Source organism: Acinonyx jubatus, chromosome C2 (assembly GCF_027475565.1).
Source record: "Acinonyx jubatus isolate Ajub_Pintada_27869175 chromosome C2, VMU_Ajub_asm_v1.0, whole genome shotgun sequence".
Taxonomy (NCBI): Eukaryota; Metazoa; Chordata; class Mammalia; order Carnivora; family Felidae; genus Acinonyx; species Acinonyx jubatus.
In genome coordinates, this window is record NC_069384.1 from 89,457,360 (window position 1) to 89,479,113 (window position 21,754).

At 32.2% G+C, this 21,754-nt stretch overlaps 1 protein-coding gene and 1 pseudogene across 11 annotated transcripts in view; one reads left to right on the forward strand and one right to left on the reverse strand.

Annotated features, from left to right (window-relative positions):
• LOC106973863 (NADH dehydrogenase [ubiquinone] 1 alpha subcomplex subunit 12-like) overlaps positions 1–3,813 on the forward strand; it is a 31,651-nt pseudogene extending 27,838 nt beyond the window's left edge.
• NAALADL2 (N-acetylated alpha-linked acidic dipeptidase like 2) overlaps positions 1–21,754 on the reverse strand; it is a 1,320,599-nt gene that overhangs the window by 155,513 nt on the left and 1,143,332 nt on the right. For all 11 annotated transcript variants that reach the window (XM_027061407.2, XM_053221202.1, XM_053221203.1 and 8 more), the window contains one exon: positions 9,814–9,909. In XM_027061407.2, the coding sequence (XP_026917208.1) occupies positions 9,814–9,909 (96 nt within the window). The remainder of the gene's footprint in view (positions 1–9,813; positions 9,910–21,754) is intronic.

Genomic DNA, 21,754 nt, shown 5'->3' on the forward strand with positions numbered 1-21,754 from the left:
ATCAATTTGGTATCATAAAAATGTAATGGAATACTTCATTCTATCCTAAAACACCAATTACTATGAACTCTGAAAGACATTGCATAATTCAAATGGTGACTACTAAGTGCCAAAAAAAAAAAAAACCCTGCAATTTTTAAATATTTTCTGTGTCTCATCATTAGCAGAATATACAGGTCCAAAGATTATTTAAACAAACAAACAAACAAACAAACAAACAAACAGGGGTGCCTGGGTGGCTCAGTCAGTTAAACATCCAACTCTTGGTTTTGGCTCAGATCATGATCTTATAATTTGTGAGTTTGAGCCCCTCATCAGGCTCTGCACTGACATTGTGAAGCCTGCTTGAGATTCTCTCTCACTGTCTCTCTGCCCTTTCAGTTCTCTCTCTTTCTCTCAAAACAAAAAATAAACTAAAAAACCAACCAACAAAAAAACAGGATGACATTCAGACTTTGCTGGAAGAGAAGACAAGTGGGGAACACTGAGAGTGACTGGCACTGAAAATCTGTATCATATCACATAATGAGTGCATATGTGTGTGATCTGTTTGTGTGTAAGGGGATCTTTGATTACAGTCACCCATGGGGACAGTGGGCACTGTCCCGAGGACATGTAAGCATTATGACCAAAGTCCATTGTAATAGACTCCAAAAGACTACCCAGATACTTCTGGTTTGTTGTGCTACATTTGATTTTTTTAACAAGTGGTTATTCCCTGGAGTATTTAAATCTTTTCATTATACAGAGGCTTTATTTACAGCAGTGTTTGGAAGGACATTTGACCTGCCTATCCAGAGTTAATCTGTTATCCATTGACTACTCTGCCCCTTGTCTCTGTACTTCTACATCATTTCAAGGATGATATTATCTGAAAATGTTATGAAACAACAAAGAATCTCTTGTTTCATTCGTGAGGGGCAAATGAATAAATTAACATTAAAATCCACTTTCAACTTATTGACAGATACCAGAAATAAGAAGGATATATTTAGCTCATACAAAATTTTTTAAAAATGTTACTTTATGGGATGAGGCTACTATTTCCTGAATTAGATATGAAAACTTTCTCTTTTTTTTCTTTAACATTTATTTATTGTTGAGAGGCAGAGACAGACAGAGCATGAGCAGGGGAGGGTCAGAGACAGGGAGACACAGAATCCAAAGCAGGCTTCAGGCTCTGAGCTGTCAGCACAGAGCACGATGCAGGGCTCAAACCTGCAAACTGTGAGATCATGACCTGAGCCGAAGTCAGATGCTCAACTAACTGAGCCACCCAGGTGCCCCCAAATATGAAAACTTTATGAAGTAGGCTGACTGTGTCTTTAAAGTTTGTCATATTATTTATAGGTGATCATAGACCTTCCTATCCTGATTTGTATCACTAGCATACTTATACTCTATAATAAATACATGTTAAAATCAGTCTTTACGTACATATGACAGAAAAAAGTATGGTTAGAGAGTAACAGGATCTCTACTTATCTTAATATGCAGTAATAAGTATATGCAGTAATATGCCTATCTTTCAATATGATGTAACAAAATATCTACTTTGATGATTAACCTCCCTTTAAAAGGGAGTCAAATTTTGACAGGTTTGTATTGTGTAGTAACTTGCTTTTGAGTAATAAAAACAAAAACAAAAAAGAGAAACTGATAGTTTAAGGCATGCCTTTAGAAACTATAATATTTGTGCTATATAATGAAAAACAATAAACCAAACCTCTCTAGGCAAGAGAAAATATAGTCAGCACCATTTCCAATTTCAGTAAATGAAGATATTGAGTTTAATTATACATTTATGAAGAAAATATACACCTATCATATTTCCTTTTCAAAGCATAGGAGGTTGGTTTTAATATCCCATCATCTCCCTTGAGTAGCTCCAACCAACATTCTTTATTACAACATACAATCTCTGTATTGAAAATACATATTTGGGATATTTTCTGACTTAGCTCATGTCATGAAACATAGTGTAGATCCCTATGGAGACCTCTTGCATCTAGTAACAATAATTTGATATAGCAGGAAAAAAATTTCAAAGTATTTTTAAAAATAAAAACAGGAGCTTTAAATCCATAGCTTCAGAATAACCTCAAATGTACAAACAAGATTAAAGAATATCATTACATTTATTTTGTTAAGTACAATACAATATTCTCATATTTTATCCAAAAAGTATATTAATATTAAAGATACTTGGAAGACACTCAGATTTGCTCATTTAGATTAGAAATCATAGCCAGGTTTTTAAGCATGTAAAGATCTCTACCAGAAATTCTATTAGCTCATGAATACAGCATGACTTTGGAATTCAGGAAACTGAATAAAAGATATTTGGTCTCTTCCTTTTTCTCTTACTTTACACAATGCTACTAAGCTATAATTTTTAAGCTATAGCTTAGGATGACAGCTAAAGAGAAATAAAATCATTCTGTATTTTAGTCTGCCTTTCTATTCTATAGTTACAAAATGAATAGATTGTTTTAGTGGCTTGTTTTCAGCTACCATGCTTTAAGAATATTAGTATCATAACACCTGGTGCAACCATAATTCAATAATGACATTTAAAATAATTGCAGATTCATATTTTACAAATCATGTGTTTAAAATAAATGATCAGAATATAACTCCATTAATCAAAGTGATCCCGGTTAATCATTTCTAAATGTAACTAATATTAACTGAAATGGTTAAAAATTAAAATTATTTAAATGTTTTTCATCATTGAAGACACCACTATCAGCCTTTACTCATATCACTACAAAATTGAGTTAAAATTTATAGTATAAGTAAGGGCAAATATAACTACATTGTTAGAATACAAACTATACAAGAATTACTAGCCTTGACTTCCGGGCTTTATACAAGTACTGCCTTATTCATCAATTTTAATCTCTCTGTGACACTTTCTCCACATAAATAATGGGAATAAATACTATATTATCCCTACTATTTTCTTTTTGGAATATTGCAATATCCAAATAATTTTATAAAAGATCTCTATTTTGACATTATATAAGAAAAGGAAGATATGTATATACATTTAAGAACAATATTTTTAAAACCCCTATATTAAAAACATATTAATATTGCATATCCTGTAATAATTAAAGATAAAGAAATATTTTTTTCTTAAATTAGGTGGGAAAAACAATGAAATGACTAATAAATTGGTATTTCTTGAGGAAACTCACAAGCAAAATTAGGTCATTTGCTAGTTTCTATGGAACCACAAGTATAAAGTACTTTTTGTTTTCCTGGATTTACTTTTTATACTCAGAGCTTTAAAAATATAATATAGAGGGACAAGATAGAGTTCTTGTGGGTCCTGAAACACAGGCTGCAGGAGGTCAGTGTCCAGGGCGGCCTCTGCAGCTATCTACGAATTTTCTTCAGGGCAAATGATATGAGGCTTGGTACATTAGTGGGGGAAGACAAATATGGAAACCAATGCTATAAAGACAACAAGCAATTTTTTTGGCCGTCAAAAATGGGTTATATATCCTACTGAAACTGAGTGGCAAAATCACATTTTTTGTTTGGGATATGGATGGAAGCATGGTGCCCCCAAATGGCATCATTGGCTTCACACTATGACCAATGACCCTCCAACAACAAAACCGCCTACTGCTTGTAAATTCATTTGGATAAACCATAAGTACAGTGTGAGTGGCACTCCAGAACAATGTGTACCTTATTCTATTACTAGAAAGAAGATTCAAGAGTGGGTTCTACCTTCAATACCTTGCAAGTGAAGACAATGGAAAATAATTTAAACGTGTAAAGTATGGGTTCTTCCCGCAATTGCACTTTTACTACTTACTATTAACTTGATTAAAAATATTTGCTTAAAAAAATAAATATTATAACATATATAATAAAAATATAAAAAATATATAATAAAATATTCTATATGGATGGAGAGAGAGAGAGCACATTTGGGGTTCCAGAGGAAAAATACTATTAATCTAATAATGTGATAGCAGCTTTTTTCTGCTTCCCCAAATGGTATATACTGACACTTGATTTTAAATGTCCTTTCCTTCTCAGCATAGCTAAAGTGTTTTGCTTTGTTTATTTTTGATTTGTTGTTGTTTTTTTAATGTATTTTTTAGCGAGTGGGGAGGGGGCAGACAGAGAATCCCAAGCAGGCTCCACACTCTTAGCCTGGAGCCCAATGTGGGGCTTGAACATACCAACCATCAGATCATGACCTGAGCCAATACCAAGAGTTGGACACTTAACTGACTGAACCACCCAGGTGCCCCTGTTTTGTTTTGTTTAAAAATATAGTTATCAGTCATCATCTATTGAGTGTATATTATTTAAGAATAAAATGCTAATATCATATATTAAAAAGGACATAAAGTGAATACAGGATGTTACATCAATTAAAAGTAAATCAAAGAAATGGTTAACAAGTCATGTGAACTCTTTATGGATAATAGCAAAAAACTGAGGATCAGGCATAAATGAAGAGAAAAAGAATTTTAAAATTCCAAATCATCAGTTCAGAATGGTCGTCCAATGACCAGTACATTGGATGAATACACTTTTATTTCTGAATTTTTTAAATTTGTGGTAAAATACACATAAAATAGAATTCACCATCAACCATTTTTAAGTGTGTAGTTCAGTGGTACGAAATACATTCATAATATGTAACCATGGCCAATACCCATCTCTATAACTCTTGCAGCATGTAAACTGAAACTCTATACCCATTAAATAAAAACTCCCCATTCCTACCCCAACCTCAGCCCCTAGCAACCACCATTCTATTTTCTTTCTCCTTGGTTTTGATTACTTTAAGAACAATATATACATGGTATTTGTCATTTTGTGACACTTATGTTTATTTACTTAGCATGATGTCCTCAAGTAGCCTATATCATAATTTCCTTCCTTTTTAAGGCTGAACAATATTCCATTGTATATATATATGCCATTTTGCTTATTTATTTATCCATCTATGACACTTGGGATGTTTCCACGTTTTCGCTATTGTGAATAATGTTTTTATCAATATAGGTGTAGAAATCCGTTTTCAAGACTTCACTTTCAATTCTATGGGATACATATCCAGAAATGGAATTGGTGGATCAAAATGATAATTCTATTTTCAATTTTTTGAGGAACTGCCATACAGTTTTCTGCAATAGTTGCACCATTTTATATTCTCACGAACAGTGTACAAGAATTTCAATTTCTCCCCATCCTTGTCATTACTTGGTATTTTTTATTTTGTTTTGTTTTTAATAGTAGCCATCTTAATGGTGTGAGGTTATGGAGAATATGCTCCTGAAGTGTTCCTCCTTCTTAGAATATATCTTGTCCTGTGGATTCCATAAACCATTCTACCTTGGGTGTTTTGTCCTTTCCTTGTAATTCTTGCTGCTCTGCATGAATATTGTAGGGTAACATCATCTGCACCATTGGCAATGATGAAAATATTCTATAATCTGTGTGATCCCATGCAGTAACTATTAGCCATATGTGGTCACTAACCACGTGAATTGTGGTTAATGATATCAAGGAAACTAAATTCTAGTTTTATTTAATTTATTTTTAATTTAAATCCACATGTGACAAGTGGTTATTGCATCAGCTAATGCATATTGGATTCCATTTCTTTCTGAGCCCCAACCTCATGTATCCAACTGCTTCCGTGACATATTTGTCTAGATGCCCTAAATATCCAAAATTCCACATGTCCAATGGCAAACTCTATCACTTTCTTCAAACCAACTTTTAATTTGGTCAATTCAATAATATCAACTTTGCCTAAGATGGAGCTATTCCAAGTTTCCTTTACTCTTCACTTTGCTTCATTTCCCATATCCAGTAAATCATATATCCTGTTATTCAAACCTAAACATGTCTCTTAAATCTGTCTTCTGTCATTCAAAATACAAACCATCATTTCTCACATACTACCACTGACAACCTGCTCTTTAAAGAACTCTCAAAGGGAGCTCATTGACATTAAGATAAATAAAGTTAATATTTCTTAAATTCTTCAAATGTCACCTTTCTGATAAGTTCTTCAAATCTCGTAGTCAGAAGTATAAACTCCAATCTTCTTTCTTATCATAACTTGGTCATATTACTATCACCTTTTTTAGTGTGTTATATTAAATGATTTGCTTACTTGTTTACTCCCTGTACCTGCTCCTATGTATTAATTTTTTCAAGTATTTTGCTTCATCCTTGGCTTATAATAGGCTACAAGAATACTTAGATAACTAATAACAATTTATGAGCTAAATGTTGAAGATTTAGAAACATGAGTACAAAATTCCTAGGTACAGAAGGAGAAATAAGCCTATTTCAAAACATAAATCCATGGAAATTTTTATTCACTTATTAAAGGATTAAGCAGCTAAAATTTTTATTGGTATTTCATTCATGTGTAGTCTTAGAGAAATTAGTTTGGCTTCCGTGATAATTAAAAAAACAAACGCTATTTTTAAAGATAATTATAGAAGATAAGAAAACATCTTCAACATCAGTGCAGTATGTGTTGTCCTTTGACTTTATCCTGCATCACCTGTCATTGAGGCAATGATGAATTATACCTTTTAGCATCAATATTGAGCCTCATTCATTACTTTCTTAGGTTCCATGCTTTATATCAAAAAGACAAATGCCAAGATAAAGTCAAACTTTGTAAAAAAAAAACAAAACAGTTTTTTAAAGAACTACAGGACAACATTGGGAAACTACATACTAGGACTCATAGCTCCTACCCCACATATTAGTGCCATCTATTTATTTTCATTTTTTTAAATCCAAAAAACACCAATGATAGATTATTAACTTTTTAATACTTAGAAATTGTAATTTAATTTTATAGAAATCATATTTGTGATCTATAACAAAGGTCTAGACTGCAGTTACTCACTCAGAAAAGATAATAGATTGCATTACATGAACATTTGTCTTAGATGTATATTATTACATTTATTTATTAGAAAAATAAATATGTGATTTGGTTATACTGCTGTGTATCCAATTCAAATTTTTATGGGGAGAAATAGGAATACAGTATCTTCAATATTTTAATTATGATGGATTTCTTAAAAATGTTTTAAAATTGATATAATATCAGTAACTGTGTTTTATCATTTTACAAAGTGTTTTTCCTATTTCACATCATTTTTTCATAATTCAGATTGACAGAATTTATACCGAGCTGGGTATTTTTATTCAATGTCTGTTGCTATTTCTGTAATATCACACTAATACCACTATTATTCTTATTGAAACAAAATATTCTAAAGACCTCAATCTTTCACAAATTAAATTTTATATTCTATTTGTACACTAACTTACTAGTGTATTCTCAGAACTTAATTAATTAAATTGTATGCTTTCATATCTAACTTATTTTTTTTCCTTAAAGGGAAAACTAAATTCAGAAAAAGCAGGTAAGAGTCTACTTTGAAGGTATCAGCACTAGTACTTTTTAATGCATTAATAATTATACTCAATTATATCCATATTGCATTTTCAGAGAAAATGTATGCATCATCTTTTAATCTCACAGAATCCTAGTGAGGAAAGCTGTTATGAGTGTACTCATTTTTGATGTAGAAAATAAAATGCAGTTTTACTAAATAAAATAATAAGTTGGTAACCATGTTGGTAAAACCTCTGTTCCATATCTCCTACTCATGTGCTCTGATCAACCCTACTATATTTATATTTTTATTTTGTTATTGATCAACAAAAATTTGACCTTAAAATAAAGTATCTATAAACTACTTCATTTTATGGTTCCCAGGTTTTCCTGTTGGTAAACTAAGATTGAACTTCTGAAGCACAATTTCTTCCCTTGGCCTAGATCTGCAACATGAGTGGCTACCATAGGTAAACATGATGACTGGGGAGACAGTATCAACATTAGATAAAAATTTCTTTATAAAAAATGTCACAGGACACTTGCTTTTATACTTAGGCATGTTTTCTTTCTTCATAGATAAAGAATTCTTTCTAAAATCCATTTAATGGGTTAAATATCTGCCTACATATGAAACATATTTGAAAATAAATATAGAACCTGTGGTAATGTCTGTGCACAAATTTGTGTATTCTCTCAAAGGGTGTCTGATTTCCTGTGTTTCACACTACATACTATATATATATATATATATATATATATATATATAGTCAGTATATAGATAGATAGATAGATAGATAGATAGATAGATAGATAGAATGTCAGTATGTAGTGACTATATATATAGTCAGTATATATAATATATATATATATTCAGGCTATGTTCTATGTTCTCCTACTCCCTTCTTGACCCATCCCTGCTTCCCAATATGCTGCTAGGAACTGCACTGTGGCCAAGACATCATGCAGCAAGAATCAGTATGAGTTTACACCTCTTGTTATATACCTGATATCAATATGGACTCAAAATTATCCATTCCACAAAAATCCAATAAATTCTCAAAAGAAAGGAGAAAATATTAGTATTCCATTGCCCTAAAATCCTCTAATGCTTCTCTTAAAAATAAGTAAATAAACGTAGACTCTAAATATCCAGAATTCTTGAATAAATACACACACATGTACATACTCTCATCTAAACACATACAAATATACACTAATTTAAATAGATAGCTATAGATATCATTTTTTATCTATCAGTCTATCATCCCTATAAGTATTAAGCATATAGTTAAGATCTTAAATACCAAGGACCTATTATTTAGGGGCTATTTCCATGTTGCTACATCCAAATAAAAATGGGTATCAAAGGATGGATACATTCAAAACTAAATTAAGACTCAGGAATAAACTGCAAAGCAAAGAATTATAAATGTAGTTAAGATTCAGATATTTTGAGCTTGGGAGCATTTTAAGTAAAATGTGCTCCAAACTCCTCTTATTTCAAAAGTTCAGAAAAAACAAATGCACAGCTTAAAAAAAAAAAGAAAGAAAGAAAGCTATGATAGATTTAGAATATAGTCTGTATTCCGAGCTCATTCTATTGCCACTCATTGAGTTTGTTCATTATATCACATCTCTGTTTATGAAGAGGAGAAAAATAGCCTTGTAAAATTTCACTAAGATGATTTAAGAATGATTCAGTCTTTCAACTAAGCATATATAAATATGGGTTCTTTTTTGAAATGTTGAAATGCAAAAATTCTCTATAAATTCCAACCCCCCAAAGAGAAGTTATGACACATTAAGCAAATAGTTGGTAAAAGTAAAAATTCATATGATGTCAGGTAATGCCAGAATATTAACTTCATTTACTCCATACTGTACAATTTAATTTTCTCCATATTATAAACTCACAGATAAGAGTTTTAAGCAAAAATATAGGTATGACCATCATAGTGTAAAAACATTGATTATAAATGCAGTCTTTATTTTTTTAATGCAACGACAAAGTACCACCACAAACAACCAAGTATCTTAAGTATTGACACAAAACTTTGAAGATGCAGAAAATCAAAGATGCATTTTATACTGCCCTTAATCAAGGGGTATACTTGAGATTATACCACAAATCTACTTTCAGATTAAGAAAAAAAACCCAATTGTTTTATTAAAGATTGGTTTTCTTTACAAATCATGTTATTGGTTTCTATGATTTTACCTGAGACATTTATCATTCTTACTCCTTAGTAAAATAAGAGGAGGTACTTAAATTTCTTTCAAATACATTTTATAAATGAAAGTATAAATTTTCTCTTGATTGGTTATTTTCCTTTCCTCCATCTATCAACAAAAAAGAACAAAACTTGCTCAACTTGCTCATGAATGCATTTATCTCCTACCTTGGTAATGGTTTCATGAAGGTGGAAAAAAGGATCCATTTCTTCAATTTTTGTTGCACGTTTAAGGAAAAGGGCCTCAGAGAGAAAACTTGGACCCTGTGGAAAATCAGAAAAGAAACATTTAAGACTCTTCATTGATTTTGTTTTTCAAGTGCTTATTGGATTTTCTTTAAAGATTCAAAAGGACTCTAAATTGCTTTAAGGTTTCTGTTGATTGTTGGCCTTCATTCTACTGATCTAATTAATTGCAGAATACTTATAAATTAAAATGAGTAGAATTCTATAACTCTTAGCTGTATTTACAAAAAACTTTTTTTTAGTTCAGAAGAAATAGTTCTTTGCAGAACCCCCACTTTTTTTCAAATGCAGACTTATATGTAGAGTAAGACACCTTGATGACAAAACCCATATCTGAATTTCCTTCTCCGCTTTATGTATTATTTTTATGTTTTAAGGCTGTTAGAATGGAATGTTATTGATAAACATGTTTACCATCTATAAAAGCTCAGGCAAAAGTGTGCATGATATTTTAAATATTGCAAAACTCACTTCAGAGCAATAGTAAGATATTTTGCTTAGATTGGTTTCATGGCTTTACATGCTGCCAATAAAATAATAGCATGCTGGTTGTTATCAGAACCTTAGTGTTAAGATGGTTGAAATTAATCAGGAAAACTTAAACCAGTCATTTTGTACTTCCGCATGTAGACATATTTCTGGATGTAAGAAGACACAGGATACTGAAAATGTTGAAATCTACTATGGTCTAAATACTTATGCTAAACAAAAATTCCTATATTGAAATCCTAATCTCTAAAGTATTCATATTAGAAGGTGGGGCATTGGGAGGTGATTAGTTTATGAGGGCTCCATCTTTGTAATTGGGATTAGTGCCCTTACAAAAGAGGTTCCACATAACTCCCTATCCCCTTCCTTCATGTGAGGATAGAACAAGAAGTTTGCAACCTGGAAGAGACTCCTCATTCAACCACGTTGGCATCCTGATCTTGGACTTCCTGCCTCCAGAACTGTGAAAAATGTTTCAGTTGCTTATCATGCCACTCAGTCTGTGATACTTTATTGAAGCCATCTGAAAGGGCTAAGACACTATCTAAAATAATGACCTTGTAGTTATCAACCTTATTATTATCCCATGATATGATGCTATTTACTATATAAATATAGCTTTTACTTGAAAACCTGAAGTAACTAGGATTTGTCTAGAAAATAGAAGAGTAGGGGAAGGATATATGTATGTATGTAGACTATTGAATGATTGATAATCTTTCTGAAGGCTATCATGGAGAAGGAAGATTCAACCCAATCTAACCCCATCAATGACTACAAAAGGTTAACAAATTTAAACTGAATTATATTAGAACTTTTTCAAAAAGCTATTTATTAGAGCAATCCAACAGCAGAACAGACTACTTTGGGATATATCAATGATGGGAAAGAAAGTTAGGATGATGTAGTTGATGGACTCTGAAGTCATGTAGATGACAACTAAAACCAACATACTAGCAATTCCCTATAATCAGGCATACTCTTCACCTCCTATTTTGAACAAGACTGTGATCAAAAAAAGTAATTTAGCTGTTTTCTCTAGCATATATCCACTTTTGGATAATAAAACCATGAATCAACCAAGTGTTTTATGTATCTAGACAAACAACTTACTTATAAAAAAAAATTGTTTTATATTCCTCTCCTTATTTTGCCCTACAATCTGAAACTAATTTGTCAGAAAGTGAACCCAGCCTCAATCAGTACTCCACTTTTGAAGACTTATCATAAAACCACACAACTCAATCTAAAATATCATAAATGTACTTCCCTAATCTCTCCATTTTGAGAGTCTACTAATAATCAGTGTTACAGGTTGAATAATTCATAAATTGAAGTTCTAAACTTCAGTATTTCAGAATCTGATATTATTTGGAAATAGGTCATCACAGATGTAACCAGCTAATTTAGAATGAGGTCATACTGGAGTAGAATGGGTCCCTAATACAATATGACTAGTGTCCTTATAAAAAGAGAAAATCTGGAAATACATGTGCGCACAGGGAGAAAACCATGTGAACAAGAAGACGGAGATTGGAGTGATGATTCTACAAGCCAAAGAACTCGAAAGACTTCCAGAAAACCACCAGAAGCTGAGCAAGAGACTTGAGACAGATTTTTTTTTGTCACAGGCCTCAGAAGCAACCAACTCTGATACCACCTTGAATAATGTATACATACTCAATCTGTGGTGTTTGTTATGGCAGCTCTAGGAAACTAATACACCTAGTCAAGATGCCATTCTTTCTTTTTAAAAAATTTTTTATGTTTTTATTTCATATTTGAGAGAGAGAGAGGGAGAGAGAAAGTGAGCAGAGGAGGGGCAGAGAGACAGTGACTGAATCTGAAACAGACTCCAAACTCTGAGCTGTCAGCACAGAGCCTGATGTGAGGCTTGAACTCACGAGCAGTGAGATCATGACCTGAGCCGAAGTTGGACACTTTACCTACTGAGCTACCTAGGCACCTTAAAATGCTTTTCTTTTTCACTGCAATAGGTCTAATAAACTTATTTTTTTGAAGCATTTTGGGCAGTCAACACAGATCTACATTAAAATGTTGGCTTTGCCACTTAATAATTATGTCAGTTTAAGCATCTTAATCTCCAAAGCATTAGTTACCACATCTAAAAGACTTAAATAACATATACTTCACAGAGATGTGAACTGTCCAAAGTCTTCCACATAGGCGATATTATATTAGTGGCATTGATGATGAAGCTAATAGTAATAAATATCATAATGATACTGATAAGCGTAGTATGATGTGGTAATTACAGTAGAATGCTAAAGGACTAAAGGAAATCAAAAGAACCCTCTATAATCCAATGACAAACAGTACATAGTTTGCATTTAGATATGTTTATTTTTTTGAAGAGAGATATCTTTGAATTAACTTTATTAAAAGAATGACATGAATAATTTGTGTCATTCATTTTTATTTAATAATTTAAGCATGGAGTCCTTAAAAAGTTTGCTTCGTGAGTAGTTTTAAAAAAACTTGAAATAATTTTATCTTATTAGTTTACACAGCAAAACAAAGCTTCATAAATAGTGCAAAGGTAAAATATCAGCCAGCCTCAGACTGAATGATCCCATAGAAGAGAAAGAGGGAGTTATAATTAATTAGGTTTTTATTGAACTTTCAATTATTTAGTAGCAGTACATGTTAATTTAAATTATCCATATGAGTCTTATCCTCCAATGTAATCACTTTTTCTCTTATTCCTTCATGTATCTCTTGCTATACCATTCTTTGTTTCTAGTGCCAAATTTAAGTATTTTAAAAAACATTCATGTGACGCTTCTATATGCCATTTACTCTACTAAATGAAGGACATGATCCTTAAATTTCATTAAGTTTAATCTAATGGGATTTGGACACATAATACATCAAATATCATTGTCTTTGAAAAGATTGAGATACTACCATTCTTTACATATATGTGTGTATATATACATATATACATAAATACATATATATAATTATATTTCTTATATAGGTATTTATATATATTTATATGAAAAGATTAAAAGAAGGATATATGCTTTATGAAGGTTTTCTACTACTATTACCTTAACTATGAATGATTGCTGTTTAATAATGGCTCCCATTTGTAGACGAAGAGTGGGAAGTTGAGCACCATTAACTACTTAGAAAGCACTTTTGCTTAGAACAATTATTGATAGATTAAAATAAAGAAGTAAATCAAGATATATGAAAAACTTAACACTGTATGTCCTCCACATGAAGATCATAATAAAAATATTACATAAGAAGGGATATTGAGATGAAAAGTCTATCTAGGATATGGTGTAAAATCCCATTGGTCTCCTCAGTACTAACTTACTTGTCGTTTCTGTAACATTTCACCATATTCAGGATACCTTCCTTCTTTCAACTCTTGTGTCTAAAGTCACTGATTTGACCCTGCTGGTTTTCCACTTGTATATTACTTTCTATGTGAACTGGATTTCCTTTTCCATTTTGAATGCTACTGTCATTTCTAAGTGGTCTCCTCTCAGTATTCTCTTTTCCACAGGCTCCCTAGTGGTTTTATCTACTTTTTGGCTTCAACTACCATCTTCAAAATGATAGTTTCCAAATCTTTACCTCTAGACTTGATTTTTTATTTTTAGTTCATTATTTTTGTTTCTTCATGAGATCCTTTGGATATATCAACTTATGTTCCAAATCATGATCATGTATTTCACCAATTGTTGCCTTCGTTTCTTATCTTGAATGATAGTATCGTATCTATATTTTGCCTATACTTATGTACATATTTTGAAATTTTATGCCTTTGTGGCTGCAATGTCTCTCACCCTTTGTACCACATAACTGCATTAGCCAATTATCTTCTAATCCATATATTTAGACAATTTTTTACAAGTTTCTATCCATTGCTATGGTCTAGTTATTTATTACTTTTACCCAAACTATGGTCTCTACTGACTATAGACCAAAGTTTAATTTTTTTTTAATGTTTATTTTTGACAGGGAGAGAGTGACACAGCATGAGTGGGAGAGGGGCAGAGAGAGGGAGACGCAGAATTTTAAGCAGGTTCCAGGTTCTGAGCTGTCAGCACTGAGCCCATGAGGGGCTCGAACTCATGGACCAGGAGATCATGACCTGAGGCGAAGTTGGAGGTTTAACTGACTGAGCCACCCAGGCACCCCCAAAGCTTAAATTCATTAGAATGATATTTCCCAAACAGGCCCTAGCCTATCATTTTTTTCTTTCACCTTTAAACAATTCTTTCTTTCCCATAAACTAATTTGCACCATTTCTGTATAGCTTCTGCTTATATCACAGAAGGCTATTCACCAAACTAAATCCACTCTTACTTTTACTGTCTCTATTCCTATACTTAGACTATTTCTTCATCGGCTTGAAATGTTCTTCCTTCATCTGGTTACCAGGCTTCTTTCTGCAATTGTTTCCCTTGATCCTCACCAACCCATCAGAGTTCCTCGTTCCCTTGTCAGTGTTTCCATGTCATTTCACGTTACTTTTACTCATCATGTATTACATTGTGCTTTGTTATATTTCTGTTTTCCTTTACTATACTGTAAGCCTTTTAAGACATGGACTCCCTTTCTTATTAAAATAGTAAAAAAAATGCTGGACCTTTTTGTGTAAGTCATTAATCTCTCCATCTTAGTAGCATCAATCCATAAGGTTGAAAAACGTAAACATGCTAGTCCTCATCTCAGAGAGTTCACGTCAGAAGTAAGCAAAGAAATAAAGCATATAAATATGCTCAGGAAGGAGGAAAGGACTACATTACAAGTGGGTTGTGCTTGCTTTTTATTACATTTATCAAGAATTGTTTTTTTATGTAATCGAAAGTTAGAGTTTTGAAATTTAAATCACTATAAGTAGGTGTTTGCATATTGAACTCAATGTATAATTTCTCTTTTAAAATCTACAACTATTAAGGTTTGAAAGCCACTTCCATAAGTTACAGTAATTTCTTGGAGGGTTTTGGACAGATCAAGTGATATTTTCAAGTGTATGTTGAGGATGGCCCACATAGACACATATATGGGGGATACATTTTAAAAAGATATGATGGGAAACAGGGAGTTTACACAGAATGCTATTGTAGTACTACAGTGGGAAAATGTGAGAGACTAACCCAGGACAGTGGTAGTAAAAACAGAGAGGAAGGGATGAGTTTGATAAATGTTTAAGATAAAGTGCTTGGTAATTAATTGCATATAAAAATCTTAAAAAGGAATCGAGATTGCAAGTATTTCTAGATTTGATAAAATGAGTGGATACAAATTTCATTACTTTAGAAAATATAGAAACATATGAAGCTTTAGGACAGAAAAATTAAATTTTAAACATTTGAAGTAAGGTATTTGTGAGATATTCATATTAAGTTATCCCAGAAGACGAGTGACTATATTATTCATGACCTGTTTGGTTCAAGACCAAATTCTAAACTCAAATAAAATTAATTTAAGCATGCACATAGTAATCAAAATGTAAAGAGGACCATATGTAGTCTTTGAAGTATATTGAATGTAATACAGATCTTTGAGTGATAGTGAGATCTCTGAATGGCACTGATATTTAAGAAAAAGTAAAAACAAAACCCATGAAAATATTATCGATAGAATAATCAGAGAAAGTAAACAGCAGCATATGAGTTTGATTTTATGGAAGTCAAAAAGGTAGAGGATGTCTGGAATGAATAATCAATGCTTCAAAGGAAGTAAAGTAATATAGTAAGATGAAAAGTATCCATTAAAAGTAGATTTCATTAAAAGTAGATTTCAAAGATTCCTGGTGTCTTTTGTCAGAGGGGTTTCTGTGGATTAGTGAGCACAGGAGACAACACAATCAGTTGAGGAATAAATGTGAGAAGTGAAACACTAACTATGAAATTCTATTTCATATAGAATAACTATTATTCTCTCCAGAAATTCAGGTTAGGTTGAAAAGTTAAAAAAATATTATCATTACGTAAAGAGAGTGAAAGAATCAAGGAAAAGTTTTATTTGTTGTGTTTTAGACAGGATTGATGTGGACATATTTTGTGGACATATTGTGAGAGAAAGCATCCAGAAGATAAGAAGAGATTTTAAAAGACAGGAAAATTTTAGGGAAATAAATAGATCGTAGTCTGGAATGGAAGGAATTAAACGCTCAGTAAAATTACCCAGAAAACAGAAAAGAGGAGCCATTGGAGAGAAAGGTGTTGAAATGGGGGTAGGATATAAATATGATAGAAGACGGTGTTAGTACATATACAGAGGTAAAGAAAACACTCAAAAGTCATATTTAATTCATTTCTGGACTAGACTGAGTTGACTAAACTTTAATGTACTACCATACCAAATATACCCTTTGCATGTTTCTTTTTAGAAATAACCATTTAAGGAGCACCTTGGTGGCTCAGTCAGTTAAGCATCTATTCAATTTCAGCTCAGGTCATGATCTCAGGGTTGTGAGTCAAGCGCCATGTCATCAGGTTCCGCAGCCTGCTTGGGATTCTCCCTCTCTCTCTGCCTCTCCCCTGCTCTCTCAAATTAATAAGTAAACAAACAAACAAACAAACTTAAAAAAAGAATCATTTAAAATATTTAATTCATGTAGGTTTAATGGGTGTTGATCTAAACAAAAACATTCTGCACATGCATTTTCTATGTAGTTGGCACTTAATGAACATGACCTGGATGAACAGAATAATATTAAACACACATACATATCTTTAAGGTGGGAATTATTATGATCCTCTCTTTACAAATGGGGAATTGAGAACCAATGAGTTCCCCACATTAGCCCAAGGTGATACCATAAGTAAGTGGTACAGCCTGGATTCAGGCCCAGGTTTTTCTGACTCCATAGCCCACACTTTCATTCCTATGCCATGCCTACTCTTTACTGCCAAAATTCTCCTTAGCCAAAGATTTTAGTTGTTTGAATTTAAGAGAAAAAGGATGACTTCTACCACCTCTTGTTACAATTTCCTCTAAGACTTAATCTATTCAACATAAACAGCATAAACACTATGTACCATTAAAGGGTATAATCAAAGACTCCCTGCTTAGACTAAATAAAGTTGAATCTAAGAAGTCTCATGTGCACTTCCCTCATTGCAATATTCTCTTTTCTGCAATAAGAGAATATACACATCAATACTTAAATTTAATATGTGAAATTAAAACACTTGCAGGCTTTGAATGGCACTGACATTCATAATGTGCTGGGCTGAGAAAAAAAGGTAATTACAGTCATAATTTTGAAACATAACATTCTCATTACTATTCAAAGTACAACAGACCTCAGATAATGTGGAGTTTAAACGGAAGTGTAACAATCCAAGGGTCATATGTGGAACAATATTAGGACATTACTTTCTGAATTCATTCATGTTTTTTCAATTCAATTATTTTTTCAAGTTTTAGGAAAGTCCATAGCATTGGCTTTATTGAAAATATTGAAAATATTCAAGGTGCCTTTATAGTTCTATTCATATTGATACAGCATCCTAATTATAGACTTAAATGAGACATTAGAAATCTTAATTTAACCCAGATACATGAGTAAAACATGTAAAATTCAAATGGTTAAAAAATTTTCCAAAAATTGCAAAACAGTTTTTGGAAAGCCAATACTAAAAGTTGCCTCTGTGTGTGTGTATGTGTCTGTTGTGTGCACATTCTTTAAACATTTTGCATTTTCCTATAAAGTACTTTTAAGAAGGGGATAATAATTGTAATAGGTCTTATAGATGCATATCATCTAAATGAATTCATGAGGAATTTTGGTCTTAAAGTTCTTAAATGCCAACAAGATACTTTTATAGGATCCAATCTTCATATTTTAGACTTTCATTCAGCTAATTTCCTTTATATATCTTTCCCTCTTTCACCTCTTAATCGTCGAACCTGTGCCTGTCTTATACACACCATGCATCATTAAATAGTCTGTGGTTATGCTTTGTTTTGTTTTATGTCACACTTTCTAGACAGATCAGGAGGCAGGGAAAGCTAAGTTATAGCAACAACAACAACAACAACAACAAAAACAATAAAAGTATGTTCTTAGCACAACATTTTACAAATTAAGGCATTTCCTAATAAATTCCTTTAGCTAATAAATTGATGGTAAATAATTAAGATTAGGTAAAAAGATGCCACCAAACTATTAAACTTTCTTAATAAACATTAATTCTTCTATATAGTAAAATAAATGAGTAGTGCTTATTAATACTTCCATAACTGTGCTGCTGTTATAAATAAAAGAATAACATCTGACAAAATACATGCTTTAATGACGAGAGGAACAGTACTAACAATATTCTTATTAACATAAATATAGTAAATGTATATGCATTAAATAAATACAATAATCAATTTTAAAATACCCGTATTTATGTGTTTTATATATTTTGAATAAAATATATGAATGTATTTATATTATATAGAAATATGTGCTGTTTATATAAAAAACATAATATTTAATATTTGTCTATAGTAAATAAATGATAAAGAATCCTTATATAGTATAACAAACATATAATAAATACATAAAACTAATAAATAGTATTGAATGCTCAACAGTATTTATTGAATACTTGATATACGGCAAGTTACCTAAATTCTCTGTGCCTCAGCTTTCTCATCTGCAAAATTAATTGTAACAAAATCTACTCGTAAAAGCATAAGGATTAAATGAATTAATATATGTACAACATTTAGAATAATGCCTAGAACTGTTTATCTAAGTAGCAACTCTGTCAGAAAGGTATTATTGTCCCCAGTTTGCTGAGGAAGGAAATTGAGGTTTAAGATGAAGGATGAAGAAATTTGCTAAGGAAATACATTTACTCATCGGCAGGATTTTAACCTAAACATAGGACTCATTCACTCTCATTAATGCAGTGGCCATTAAATACCAGTTCATACGGTAGTGTTGTAGTCCAGTCTATACAAAATTAGATAATAATGTTGCAGAGTTCTTTTTTTCATAAAATTAACTATATGCTAATTAAAGACCTATGTTAATTTTTTTTCTAAAATTTTGTTCTTTCAACTATCATCTGATATTAAAACATTTTTCCTTTTAGGAAATAAATTGAAAGTAGATGGCAGTTTTTTATTTGTTTTGTCTTAATGTACTTAACTGGTAAATTTAAAGTATGTCAGTCTCAGTATTTTTATTTTATGATTCATTTCATGTATCATCAAAAAAAAGGTAAAATCTAAGAAGTATTGATTAAATCCTTTAGGTTTTTTTCATCATATCAGATTTAGAGATAGAAGTATCTTCAATGAATTTATTCAAAATTTTCATGGTTGCGTACCTTGTGTGAGAACTGAAATTTCAGCTTCGGTCAGTTGGGCCTTATACATGCATTTACACCTACGTCACTCTATCAAACGGTACAATTCCACTACTTCAATAATATACAGCCTAAGAAGGTTAGTAGGCATCTTCATGAATGTAAAAAAATAAAAATAAACTACTTACCTGAAATACGTCTTATAATTTAAGCCAGAGTTCCTAAATATTTTTAAGCCAAGTACCACTTTTAAATAAACATTAAATATCTTGACTATTTCAGAGATTCTGGCATGGACACTCTATGTGAGTAAAGTATTAGGGAGGGATGTCAGGATCTTATACTCTCCTTTAGAACCACTTGCAAGAAAAAGATTTGTATTTATATGCAGATTTTCCCCAAGGTAAAGAAAATGTCTACAGATAGTTATACCCTAAATTGGAGATCATGTCAATCCTTATGTTCTATAATATGCACTAAAAATATTTTATCTATAATGAATAATAGATAAATATATAATACTAATAAGGCATACTGCAAAAAAACCCTCAATTAATTCTCATAAAATAGCACATACTAGTTTCTGATTACTCCGCTTTGTAGATGAAGAAACTGAGGCACAGTGAGTTTAAATATCTTGCTCAAACAGTAAAACTGGGAAGTGAACCCAGGCAGTACCTGTGTTCTTAACCATTCATTATAAAATATACTATGTAATTACTCTGGGGCGCCTGGGTGGCTCAGTCGTTTAAGCATCGGACTTCCGCTCAGGTCATGATCCCACGGTTCGTGGGTTTGAGCCCCGCGTCCGGCTCTGTGCTGACAGCTCAGAGCCTGGAGCCTGCTTCAGATTCTGTGACTCTCTCTCTCTACCCCTCCCCCCGTCGTGCTCTGTCTCTTTCTGTCTCTCACAAATAAATAAATGTTAAGATATACTGTCTATGTTTATAATACGGTATAGTATTAACAAACATTCCTTAGAGTCTTTACAGGTGAGAAAAAATGAAATCCCTGTTCACTTCATATACATTTCATATATGAATAAAATACACAACTGTGCATAATGTTGTGATTTAAAATCTTTGCTGGCCCAGAACCTCTATTTGCCTGGGGAGTTCATCTCTTCTTCAGTAATTTTAGATCCACACACTCTTCTATTGTATTTCAGTTTTTAAAACAGACTATATGAAACTAAAACTCCCCCAGATATTTTGGATCCTTATACTGACTGAATTAGGCAATAGAGATGTTATCTCCATTTTCATATGAAGTTTAAATAACTGTGAAGTTAAGGAGGCAATACCATAAACTCAAGTCATTGCATGTTTAGCTGAATGTTTTTTTTTCTTTAACTACCTTTCTTTTGGGAGATAGATATTCTCTTAAATATCAGATGCACTAATAGGTGATTATAAATTATTTCACATCACCTGGAGTTCTGGGAAAGGTTCCAGGAGGAGTCCCTACGGAGAAGGGAAAGGCACACATGGACCCCCAGGGCAGCAGCTACTTACAAACACTTCTAACACATTTCAGTTAGGGCTGGTTCAGCTCCAGCAGTGCATCCTGGCTACACAGGAGGGTTGGGTACCCCACCCAGTGGCATTGTAACAAGATTAATATTCTATGTCTCACTGAGAATGCAGCAGGATTTGCACAAATAATTTGTTGCAAGGTAGAAAAAAGGAAAAAAAAAACTTATTATCAGATCTTGGAGGGAAAGAAGTTTTCTCAATAATGAGAAATCCAAACTTTAATATGGTCTTTAGTAAGACCTGGTCTCTCTGGAAAGGTCTCAAGTCAATTTAACAACAGCATTTCTTTGAGGTCAGAGCCTGTTAGCCTTCTGAAAAGCTTTCTGTTGAACAGTCAGTCGGTGCTTTTCTCAGGGCTGTATTTAATCAACTGTGAAAGAAATGAGGGATTTAAAGGTCTTAAAGTTAAGGGCAAAAGAATCTAAACATCAGGTTAAGAAGAAACAAATACATTATTCAAATCCTGGGAGAGGTGTTCCAGTCCTTCAAAGTCCTTTTGCTAGAAATAGGAAGAGATGACCTATACAGTCATGATCT